The following is a 13061-nucleotide window of genomic DNA, read 5'->3' as shown; positions in this document are numbered from 1 at the left end:
ACACCTTCAGGTTTCTTTTCGAAAGCAAAAACAAATGTCAGGAAAAGTCTAGCTGAACTTGACTTGGGGTTAAGCAAGAAGCACTCTGTGCTGACTTCCTTGACATGAGCTTGAAAGGTATTGCTTATTCTCGAAACAAAGTTATGAGGGTGTGCACACTTTTGCAACAACAGTATTCCCGTGTTTTTACTTAGATTTTTTCAAATTTAATTTTACAGATCACATTTGTTGTGGGAAACGTTTTGAAATAATTCATCTTGGTCTCATTGCTTTATCCCTCAAAATCTGTCATTTACCTGTGACACAAATGCGGACAAGTGTGCTAGAAAATAGATGGATGGATGGACGGATGAAAATCCTACATTACAGATTCATTCAGAAACTGAAAAAAATCAAAGGTAAGCTTCCCGGTCGTGGTTTGCCGAGGTTCCGTGGTATTTAGCATGTAGTTCACGTATTTCCGTTTGTTGTCCCCTATAAATTCCAGGCCAGCATCAACGGTGCGTGGCCCTACAATTTGCCCTTGATGTGCTCCAGAGCCAGGCGAGGGCGGAGCTGATATGAAGGGGGGGGCGTGGGCAGAGGTTAATGCTCTGCGGGGTAGCGTGAATCCGAGTGAGTGACAGTGAGGGGGGACAAACACTGAGTCATGTTGACATGGGAGGATGTTATTAATTTGCGTGCGTACAGAGAGAATTACCTTATGTACTCAGACAGTTTGGAAAGCCTTCTCTAAGCATCCGTTCGCAAGGTTGCCAAATCCCCTTTTCTTTCTCTGGAATTGTCTCCTCTGTCGTATGTGTTCTCTAAATGGAAGGATGAGGAGGGATTGTGTCACTTTGCTCAGGTTTGGCAAGTCATAAGCCCGGATAAGCCCTCATGAATATTAGTGTCTTTTCAACAAAAACAGCTCTGTGTTGTTGCGAATATACTGGCAGTATGCCGCCCCCTGCCAAAGCCACCCCCCCATCGACCCCTCCACCCCTCCCCTCTTCAACCCTGTGTGTGTTTGCATTTATTGCCCAGCCCCTCGCAGCGTGTCATTTCCTCTTAAATCAGCAGGGAGACATCACACTGTCATAAACAAACGTGACGGACACAGACAAATTGCTGTTTGTATTTAATATAGCCAAAAAAAAAATGGAAGTCTGCCCCTTCGCTTTGTTTTGCCAACAGAGACGTTAAACGAGGAGAGGATGCAGCCACTGTGTTTGGCTGCAATCCTGGAGGCAGGCATGAATTCACTGAGTCAATAATTTATTCACACACATATAAATGCAATATACAGTACAACACGCAGCTGAAATTGAGTGCTGCCAGGAACAAAATACGCACATTTGTCATGTTTCAGCATGCAACTACACAACAATCCTTTTCCCAGTTTACATGCGCTGATCTGATTAAACTCACCTTCTCAATTAACTTACTTGGAGCTTGTTGTCAACTTGTTCGCTCATTGCCTTACATCATAAGAAGGTAGCTACACACGGGACCATTTTCAAACTGAAAATTAAGTGCACAGTCACGTTTTGTTTAAATGGTGTCAAATGAAAACAATAAAATAGAATTTAGGTCACATCTCAAAATGGACGTTTGTCAAAAGCATCAAGTTATTCTACCCACCTAAACACTGAAAAACGTATATTTTCAGAAGCAAGGCTCGCCTGATGGCGCTTCTCCAGCAAAGTGAGAATATACTGTGACCAACAATGACATATTACCGCCATCAATCATATTGGAAGACAGAATATGCAGTCAGGGGTTTTCAATCATTTTTACAGCTCAGTGTGAGCCGGGATTGTTTTGACAACGTCGTCGCCTGTACGTGGCAGTTTTCTTAAACGCAAAGGAAAGAAAATCCTGCTTTATCGAGCTCGTTCTCTCGTAAAGGGACTATTAAACAAGTCGGCATCGGCTTCATGTACTTTCTGTTCCCGAAAAGTTTACTCCGAGATGTAGAGTTGGTGTTTAGATGGCAAACCTTTAAATATATGACTTTGTCCCTTTAAAGGGGAACTAAAACCAAAATGTCAAAACTTTTTGCTGTACGATAAATGTGCATATTCTCTTTATTCATTCTAAAACATTGCCTCTACTGAAGAGTTAGAGATTCTGCTTGTGAGGATTGGTTCGGCATTGTTTGTACAATCTTGTCTTGTAGCCCCGATATTGTAATCCGATACTGGATTCAATTACTGCAATAATAATAAAAGAAAATCATAATATATTGCTGTATTGTTCCAATGTAATGCGTTAACCTCAATCGTCCCTCCATTACTGACTATCAAGCTCCATACAATAGTTATAATGAAACAGGAAGTAGCTAGCTCACTCACAAATTGAAAGGGGCGGGGCTTGGCAGAGGTCTTTGTTCTACCGAGTGACAGACACGTTAGTCACGAATTTCCTCAAGCAGTGGGCGTCCTTTTAATTGACGCCTTGCAGTTGCTATTTGCGTCAACTACAGAAGCCATTTGCTAACTGAAATTCTGTAGTTCTTTATGTGGGTTTTTATTGCTGCATTGCTTTTATCTCATTATTTATTTATTTATTTATTTATTGCAATCTGTTTTGTATGCCCTATTAAGTGTTTGTTTAGTTTGTGAGTGCGCATTTGGACCTGGGAGCTGCAAAATTAATTGCCCCCACCGAGATCAATAAAGTCGTCTGAATGTGATCCAAGCACGGCAACAGGCTCTCACATGAATTAAAGCTTGGAGTCCTTGCTGAGTATTAAATATGATTTTACATTAATGACAAAAAGCGTTTAAGGAGACCCTCGGATCTCTGCAGTGTTTTGTGAGTCACTTGATGGTTGGTGAAAATTGGAGGTTTGTAGGTGTGCCTTATAGTGCGGAAAATACGGTAATTTGAAAAAAAACCCCTTTTGTCTTTTAAAGAGACCTTTGACGTAATTTCACGGCAAAAGACAGAAGATAAAGACAAGATTTTTCTCAATAGGCAGACACGTTAAAATTTTTTCCCACAACTGTAAAATTACACTGAAATTGTCAGTATTACACCTTGTGAATGAAAATTAATATCCTATGAGTGTACTTGACAAGCATCTCTTATACTAACGCCTAATCTTACCTTAGCCTTCAAAGGGAGAGAGACAAGTCACGCTGATTGCACAGTTATCTTCAAGATGGCCAAGACTTGCCCTTTCTCACAGAATCTGACGGCGAATCTCAGTGATGAATTCACGACATTATCTCTCTTGGAATATTTCACGCAAGTTAGCATAGCTCAAGCTCACTTGCAAACACTTATAAGGACACATGATAACGTATGGCCTCAAGACTGCTTTCAATGTAGAATATGCTAGCCGCAGTAAAAGTAATATTATGGCTCTTTTGGTTCTCTGGAATAAATCTTATTTCCGACAGGCTTTGCATAAGATTTGTTTGGTTTTGTAGTATTAAGAAATGCAACATTGAACAATGCTGTGATAGGAGCCTATTTTCAACTAAATGGCACTTGTTGGCTTTTGAACTTATCAATTAAATTGTGAATTTTCCATCATCCCTCGTCCCCTTTGATTTCGACTTTCCCTTAGCATGAACTCTACTAAAGGCCTTCCGTATAATAGATCCCCTCGGGCAAATGTGATGTCAACAATTGTGATGTCAGTTAGAGCAAAATGTTTACGTATACGTATATTATCGTCTTGTTTCAGTCAGACTAACGCAATAAGTCAATTTTCTTACTCGTGTAAGTATAATGACTAAGAAAGCTTGCAGGCACCGGGGGCTCGAGACATATGTCTAAGACTTTAACAACCGCGAGGCATCGCGTCGTGTACCAGATGTGCGGTTGTCTTCTCGGCGGTGAAAAGGAAGATGCAAGTATCAAGAAGCTTTGAGTCAGCGGCGTTTCCGCCGCGTCCGCTCGCCTGATGCGAGTCGATAGTCAAGGTTTCCTCTCTCGGCAAAGGCTCGCAGTCATACGCTGTCTTCGCAGCGCTTGACGTGTCTTTTGGAGCTTACATAATGTAGATCTGCCCTAATTTCCCCCTCTCCCCGGCAAAACTGCTAAACAACATAACACTGCCGTTTTGACAAGCAGATGAGTCAAAAAAAAAAGGTAATCTTTGGCTGTTTGTCTGAAAATAGGGAACAATCTCTTGTTTTAATAATGACCAACAGATGTAGTGGTATGTCAAAATCCCAATGGTACAATTATCTACAATTCATAAGTATAAGGGCCTCTTATTATTTTCTGTGTCAGCCATGTGATGGTTTCCATGGCTACCAGACCTTGATTTGAAGCTACGTCTGCGGTGCGAACAGTACAATTGATTAGCAAACGTTTGTATGCAAATATACGCTTCAGTCTTGGAGGATGACGTCTCATTTCACTTCCAACAATGTTGCCCTACCAAAAAAAAGGCATATTTTGCAAAATGGCCCTGAGCATGTTCCGCTTAAGTTGTTTGCTGACACACTCGGAATATCGAATTGGTGACGTCCCATCGTCCGAATCTTAGCGTTCCTTATGTAACGCATCATTACAGCCCATTTACTTGATTGAAACCATGAAACCTGATTTGAAATTCTAAAGTGGCCATTTTAATTTTAGTAATGCCCTAAAAAACACCAATGGGGATTGGAGGCCACGTGCAGACATGCTGAAAGGAAGACAGAGGCAATTTGAAATGAACGCATATATTTTTATTCATCAACTAGCAACTAAAGCAGCAGCACATATACTGTAAAGAAACCTTCTTTGACTAATCTTACCAGTGCTTGTAATCGTATTTCAGTCCTTGCAATTCCGCACGGATAAAACTAAAACAGAGAATTTCTTTTGTCAACTCAACAAAAACTAAATTAATAAGACACAGAGTGCATTTGTTCTATACCAGACGTTTGCATATTACTAAGGCGTATGAGGGCCGCACTGGGAAAAAAAAAACATTCTAGAAGAGTTCATACAAGTGAGTAAGGTTCTACATAAAGGAAATCTTTATCTCTCACATAAAGTATATAAAAATCAATCATATAAATTTACATTTTTGGGCAATTTTGACATCATTGAAATGACTTTATTCTCATAAAATTACACTTTACCCTCCTCCGTATCATACACTAAAGATTTTTGACATGCATTTTCACAATTCTCAGAAGAATACGAGATTTTGATCTTTATTCTCGTGACGGGATCACAAAAATAAACATATCATTTACAGAAAAAGAAGTTGTAGCTTCACAAGAATGAACTCATACTATTTTGCGGGAATTTTAGTATTGTTAAAATCTTGACTAGTAATTCTTCTTCTCAATATATTTGGACTTCTTAATGCAATATTCCAAAAGGAGATGACGCCCTTGCCTAGACCAGTGCTTCTCAATTATTTTCTGTTACGCCCCCCCTTAGCAAGAAGAAAACTATTCGCGCCCCCCCTTAGCAAGAAGAAAACTATTCGCGCCCCCCCCCTCCCCACCGTGACTATCCTAACTTGTCTTGTAAGTCGTAAAATGTCACAGAAGTAACAATGAGAGCGCCACTGCCCCCTGCTGGGAAGACTTTATTCTAGTACTGCAAAAAAAAAGCCTGTTCCCCAGGGTCACACGCGCCCCCCCAGGTATAGCACGGCGCCCCCCAAGGGGGGCGCGCCCCACTATTTGAGAAGCACTGGCCTAGACCAATAGTCCCAAGTTACAAATTAAAATCTTCAGTCATTGATTTACATACACAAACATTGCAAAACATATACGGTATAAATATATTAATTATATACAGCAAATACCTTGTTTGCACACAGGCTTGCTTTTTGACATCATCAACAGAAAGCGCGTGAGATACCATTCATGTTGTGATTTATCCTCTTTTATCCTATTTGGTGCTTACACACTTCAAAAATACTTCTTCAGTCAGTTCGTGGTACGATTCACCGCATGACGACGAACACGTTGAGTCAAGACACCGACAACGCATACAACAACGTGACTAATATGCATAAATTCCAACCATGGGAGCTGAGTTAAGAAGACAGCTTCAGTGCATGTTACTGCAAATGATGTGTGTATTAAAGTCTCATGGAAATCCAGGGACTTTTGTTAGTTGCACGGTATTGACCCAGACATTCCATAGACTGCATAATTTTCTCTCATGGAACCCTCTATGCATATTACATCAGATATGCCTCTATCCAGAAATTCCATTTGTGTTTTTTTGTGCTTTTTAATTCTTTAAAGCCATTGTCAAGTGTTGAAGAAAAATATCTTGAGTCAAATGAATAAATTTGTAATATTGTGAGAATAAAATCAATTATGTTTTTGAGAAGTAAATTATAATCGCAATGTTCTGACCAAAGCATTTGAAAGAAATGTACAGGAAAAAAAAAATGGAAAATTTGGGTCTAATTTAAATTATATTAGTAATGAGAATAAATTCCTCATATTACTAGTGATAATATTTGAGGTGTTCTTTTAACTAGAATAGATTTGTGAAATGACACAAATACAATAAGCGGAAGTACAAAATCTACACTATAACAGAATAGTCATGCTTTTTGCCGAAAAACAACAAAACTTTACTGTCTTAAAATATCATATTTTTCCTAAAATCATAACCCATTTCAATCTTTTTTGACGACTATTCCTGTAGCATTTTATTATAAGCATGGCCCGCATACTGTTTCTAAGCAGTTCATGGAACGCACGGCAGTCTGTACAGGATGTCCAAGGTTACTCTTCAGAGCATCTGTATGGCTCTAGGAACACAAACAATACTGCACAATTCAAGGAGTGACATCATTGTTGACTCTTGCAAGTCCGTAGTGCATTTTCAAAAGAGGGACCAGTTATGATAATAATCATTTCCAACATTTCACGTTGGAGTTACATCATGAATCAATTCCAAACAAATGCAGCAGTTGTCCGTAATCCCCTGCGGGAAGCTTTGAGGGAACACCACTGATTTGGAGAGATTATCATATAAACAAGTGGTCGGCTCCCTTTAATTTTTGGATTCTCTCTTTGGTCTCAATCTGCAAACCGGAAAGCTCTCGAGATGATTTTCGGAGCTCCTCCGCAACAATTGTATGTTCTTCACCTTGTCAAATGTGTCCAATTTCAGCAAAATGACTCACCTCACTTCACGCCTACTCAGGTCAAAACGGATGGGCACTTTAACAAATTAATTTCAACTTCGTAAGAAAGAGTTGGTGGTAAATATCCGTGGAAACAACGTGGTTTATTTTTAGATAATCTTCACGTCTGATTAGCGCTAATGAAATGCAACCGATTTGAGAATAAAAAGCACACATTATTGCAAATGAAATAGCTCCGGGGTGTCTGTTATGAAAAGATGAGTCATTAGGGGCCTGGCTTTCTGCTTGATTGTTCATATTTACACATTTAATTTGAATTGTTAAGCATTACGTACATAGGGCAGCACTGGCACTGACTCGAAACGAGGCTCAGGCAGCATTAACATGCGTCTCGGGTCATCCTGTCAAAAGTGGATTCTTAGCATTTAGCCCTCAAGTGATCTCGCTTTCCCGCTTGATATGCAAACGAGAAAGATGTGGGCTAGCAAGAAGAAAAAAAAGCATTGATTCGAGCAGGAGTCAACATGGAGCAAACTGTAATGAAAATAGGAAGAAAAATAGTTTTGTTACATGCTAGTTTTCCACACCATATCACAAATGTTATTTTGACTCGTTGTGATTAGATTGTATGTTAGATTCTGAACATGAAGCACAAGTAATCAAACGGACAAAGTCCAATCTTGTTTTTCTAGTTTGACTTTTAAGAAACTATCCAACCCGAGACAGAAGGCATGATTGTCGATGTCGGTCATTTAATGTGTGCTTACATGCGCTGACCGGTTACTTTGGGCTTCAAGAGGTTTGCTGAAACTATGCGGACTATCCACCTCTGTTAAATACCAAAAATGCCCCTTTTTTTTTATTTTTAATCAATTCGACATGTCCCTAGAATATCTTTTAAAACAGCTCGTATTACAATGACACCTGACCATGCACATCTTGTGTACGTTAGTGAAAGCTTTAGTCAGAGTAGAGGGGGAGGGACTATTGAAATTAGGCTAAATCTTGCTAGCAGTGTTTAAACTAAGCTAAACTAATAACAAATTTAAATTCTCGTTCAAAAAATGTTATCTTATGTGTAAAATCTAACAAACGTATCAAACTTAGTAATTGTATGTTTAAATTTGGTCTTTCATTTATATTTTTATGTATTTACTTCCTCACTTTGAAACTTTGTAAAACTTTTTGAAATACCCTGTTCATTCAGCACAACTTGACTTCATAAAATGAAATGGTAAAAGCAAAATACTCCACAAAACATGAACATGGTGCGCTGAATATCTAGCTGCAATTATCATATTATTTTTGCTTTAGTTCTGGCTAGGTTTTCAAAATATGTTTCGTTTCCCTTCAATAATCAACAGTAGTGTACATTGAGGTGTTAAGAGATTGAGGTTCGCCTCAACTAACGAGAGTGACAGCCGCAGTCTGAGGAAAAAAACAAAATGTTCATAACCGATTCATCAAAGTTCGGAATGTATGGAGTGATTTCATTGTTCCTAGCGAGCGGAAAACTTGCACATACCGAGCTCCTGAAGATAATTTTGTTAAGGAAAGCGTTATTAAAAGGCCTACCATCCTATCTTGCCACTGCAATAAAAAGAGCATTATGCACGCTGCACAGTCATGAATCATTTTGGTGTTAGATCCGCTGTGATAAACGTCGGGGCAGCCCCAACTATTTTTTTTATTCGCTGAGGGAGACTCTCTGTCTGACACTTTTAGGCTACAGTGTTAGAACATATAACTTGCAAAAACAGTTTCCCAAACAACAACCCGCCATCCCACACAACACAAAATTGTCCACCTAATTATTTTTTGTGTAAAATCTTGAGTTTGTGTAGTTATGTAGTTCTCCAGTGCAAAATACAGCTGAGTTTGGACATTTAATCAAATCTAGAAACAACAACAAAGTCACGTGTCACTCGAAGCCATATGGTCCCAATGAATTGTTCATATCTCAACGCGTCTTCAATACAAGTCGCTGTACTTGTGATTGAACCATCTGACATGCCGTACATGCCAGATAAGACCCAAAGTCGTTACTCGATGCCACAAAGCTCGAGCATTGCGCCAACGCATGCTGCAATCCTTCATACCACTGAAGATGCCGTCACGTTTTACCTTTTTGTGTTGAAGTATAAAGTCCCGATTCAATGTTTGTCAGCCAAGGTACTTTAAAACTGTGTAAATGTTGTTCTTTTTTCAAGAACCTCAAGATAATCCGGATCAATGTGAAGCTTTGCTTTCAGTTCCCAATATTCGCTTCTGTTTGGCTCCACGTAAACAGTACTCGGCGTCGTGCAGTACAATATTGTCTGTTGGACTCTGTCGGGATGCACGTACTGAGGCCTTACGTCAAAGTCTGACGTGTGTTGACCGGCCTGACGCGCTGCATGTCTGCAAGGTAGCGTATGACTGTAGTGGGGCTTCTGCTCCGGATTGAGGACTTCTCTGTAGCACGACGGATCATCTTGTTTCATGCCGAAAGGCTTATTGAGTGGCTCCGAAGCAGCGGTGCTGTATTCCGAGCCTATGACATTACTCGCCGCGTCTTCGTCCGAATTCCCCAGAAAGGCGCCGCTGAGCTGGTGGAAGTCCGGAAATCCCTCGGCAGATTTGCTGTCGGCAGAAGCGTGACCTGGAGTTCTGCTTGTTTGCTCAGAAGGGGGTGGAATATATTCATACACGTGTCCGGCTGATGTTCTGACCTTTGGGACGGATCCCTTTTTGTACAGTCCGTACTCCATGTTAAGCGAGCTAATACAAGCGTTCATGGAATTATTCTGCTCGTGTTGATTCTTAAGGTGTCTCTTTCTCACTGTTACAAACAGTCCTGCAGCCACGAACACGGACATAATGAACATGAGTAAGAGGGCAAGGATCATCACGGATAAAGGAATGGCACTGTACCGTGTGTCAGAGTCTAGTGATGTTTCTATTGTGATGGTGCTGCCAGGGATGGATTCCTCCGAGGGTGGAATCATTGACGCCGGCATGACCGAGTTATTAGGGCAGAAATTAGCTGTCTTGATGTATCGCATGTCTTCCCCAGCGAGCCTCTTGGGTGAGCCACAGATGACATTGTTGACAACAGTGCCCGTGCTGAGCTGTTCCACCCACATCTTCAAGTCGAGAATGCTACAAGAGCAATCCCAGGGGTTTTCGTACAAATCCACCTGCACCAGCGCTGTCAGCTGATCCAGCACACCGCTGACCGGTAGATATCGCAGGTGGTTGCTGCGAAGATTGAGGCGGGCCAACGTGAGGCCATGAAATGCCCCTACCGGAAGTGTTTTCAAGAGGTTGTTGTTTAAAAACAGTAGCTGGAGTTTAGGGACGTGCTGGAACGTGTCCGCTGTGATTTCCTTAATGACGTTGTATTCTAAATATAGAAACTGCAGACTCTCTAGTCCATAGAAAACATCTGCGGTAAGGTGGTCTATCAAATTCCCGTTAAGGTAGAGTCGCCTGAGATGAGTCAAATCACCAAAAGCTCTGTCGTGGATTTGAGCTATCCGATTGTTGCCCAGATGAAGCAAATCTAATCCAGTTGCCTCAATGAAATCCGTTCTTCGCACCACGGGGATATAGTTCCCAGTGAGATACATCTTTTTGGGGTTGTAAGGTTTGGGTTCTAAATCGGAAATGTGCTCAATCTTTCGCTCCTGGCAGTTGACGTTGAGGCCGAGGTCTGAAATCTGAAGGTTGCAGGTGCAGGCTGACGGGCAGTCCAAAGGCACGGGAGATTTGGTTTGGTAGGAAATAATTTGGCCGTAGTTCTGAGGTTTGTTCGCCACCAGTCGGGCAGTCGGTCTTGATTTCAATTTACCCGACTGCCGAGGTCCCTTGGTGGGCCTCGACGAGGATCTCGCGATGCCAGATGAGGTTAAGGAAGCCGTAGCAAGGGCCGGCGTGCTCCTGTAGTTGCCGTCCGTGCTCAAATGCGGCTGAGGCGGCATCTCGTATTCAGCGATGGCTCTTCTGGGACATAACTCTTGCTTGGAGACCTCATCTAAATCCCTCCCGTGGAGTCGGAAAGGGAACTCGCAAACGACGTCGCCCACCAACGCCGTGTAGGAAATGCTCTCCAGCCACGTTTTGAGGGCAATCAGGTCACAAGAGCAGTTCCACGGGTTTTCCTCCAGCTGCAGCTCCACCACGCTGTTCATGTGCTCCAGCAGACCTAAGTAGGGAAGGACTTTGAGCTGATTTCCCCTCAGGTCAAGATGAGTCAATGGAACATGCTGGAAGATGTTCACAGGTAGAGTCGATATCAAGTTGTCATTCAGAATCAACACTTCCAGGTGTCGAAGTCTGCCGAGAGCGTTGGGGGCCACTTGAGTGATGTAATTATAATCTAGCTGCAGATACTCCAGACTTTCCAGGCCCCAGAAAAGCTCCTCCTTCAAGGCATCAATTTTGTTATTGTTAAGATGTAATCGTTTTAATCCTTGAAGTCCATTAAAGGCTCCAGCTTCCACCTCGGATATCTCATTATTTCCCAGGTGTAATATGGTGAGTCCTCGATAGTCGCCAAAGTCGTTGGCGGCGAGCTTTCTTAAAAAATTACCGGTGAGCAGGAGATGATACTGGGGGAAGTTTAGCGGCTTTATTTCAGAGACGCTTCCAATGCCCCTGTTTTCGCAGCTCACCGTGAGTGTCCCCTCTCTTTCCTCGCACGCGCACACTCGCTCGCATGTGCCTTCAACAGACATTCCGGCTGTACATACAGAGGTGGCGCTCAGCAAAACACAAGCGATCCAAAGATACATTTTCCTGCGCCTGACGTCCGAGCTCAGAGTCCCACTAAAGTGTCCTCAATGTCATCTGGAAGGAAAAAAGAAAGACAAACCATAATGGAGCATGATGATGATGCCGGGCAAGCGGGCAACTGCCACACAACCAGCTGTAGCCGGCACGAGTCAAAGCCTCATTTGTCGCTACCCAGAGGTAACTTCTGGCCGTGCGACTGCTGATTTAAAATGGCTCAAACAGACGCAGCAGTGAGCGAGAGAGAAAGAGCAAGAGAAAAGAGAGCGGGAGGACTCCCTCAAGCAATGTAAATAACGCAAAAAAAAAATCAAGGTCAAAGGTAGACTTGAGCCCAAAACAACACAATCCCATCTCATTATATTTGAAGCACAATTCCAGCCGAGAGTTGTGCACGTGGTCGACTTAAAGCCGGATTTAGTCCATCTTCTACTTGGAGAGAGAGATAACCTACCTCACACCCATGGGTTGAAACGCAGGCTCACCGGGTAATGTCAGTGCGCCTTTTATGTTTCATCCATCAGGAGAACCCAACGGTGATCTATTTGGCACACTCCCCCAATGCCCCGAAGAGGACGGAAGAAAGGCAAAAGCAGTGATCGACCATAAATGCTTCTCCTCTGCCTCGCTGTGCGTGCAGGCGGAGATGCTGCTGCGCCTGATAACAAAGTTCCTTATTCTCTCTGCATCTCTCTCTCGCTCTCTCTCTCCCCCACCCTCTCTCGTCCTCTCTTCCTTACCCGGTGGTCGGGAAGATGTCAAGTCATTTCATTTCACGCAGAAAGAATCAGCTCACTTGAGCATCATGCCGAGATGTGGGAGAAAAAAAAAAAGATTCATGCTGACCTACCTTCTGAGAGATCCCTCAAAATATCAATAATTCAGCCAAGCGGAGCGCTTGAGACGCGCTCAAACGGTTTGTTTTAAACCCGCTTATGGCGTTATTCATTCTGAAAGCAAAACCTCCGCCAGGATGTCACGTTACATCATTGTTGCGCTTAATCTGTCAATGTTTTTTTGTTTTGTTTTTAGCCCAGGTTGAAAACATTCACGGCAGCTCAACCTGACGAAAGCAACTGATATTATTGGACTGCTAAGCCTCTGTGGGAGTGCAAGGGGGGGGGGGGGGGGGGGGGAGATAACCTGACACCTTTATGTGACTTGTGCCAATCCTGGTTTGGAGTTCACTGGGTTTTCACGCTGCATCTCCATCACTTTCTAGGAGAAAAAC

At 42.3% G+C, this 13061-nt stretch overlaps 1 protein-coding gene across 1 annotated transcript; it reads right to left on the bottom strand.

The window, feature by feature from the left end:
* Window positions 1–9029: 9029 nt before the first annotated feature.
* Window positions 9030–11832, bottom strand: slitrk5b (SLIT and NTRK-like family, member 5b). The gene has a single exon (XM_061287286.1). The coding sequence runs from the start codon at window positions 11830–11832 to the stop codon at window positions 9235–9237; it is 2598 nt and encodes an 865-aa protein (XP_061143270.1). The 3' UTR covers window positions 9030–9234.
* Window positions 11833–13061: the final 1229 nt, after the last annotated feature.

The sequence above is a fragment of the Syngnathus typhle genome, linkage group LG9 (assembly GCF_033458585.1).
Source record: "Syngnathus typhle isolate RoL2023-S1 ecotype Sweden linkage group LG9, RoL_Styp_1.0, whole genome shotgun sequence".
NCBI lineage: Eukaryota > Metazoa > Chordata > Actinopteri > Syngnathiformes > Syngnathidae > Syngnathus > Syngnathus typhle.
Note: the sequence above shows the minus strand (reverse complement) of the source record. Positions and strands in the feature narration are given on the sequence as shown.

Bases quoted from the DNA above. Each gene is read 5' to 3' on its own strand.
- slitrk5b (XM_061287286.1), bottom strand. From the start codon at position 11,832: ATGTATCTTTGGATCGCTTGTGTTTTGCTGAGCGCCACCTCTGTATGT.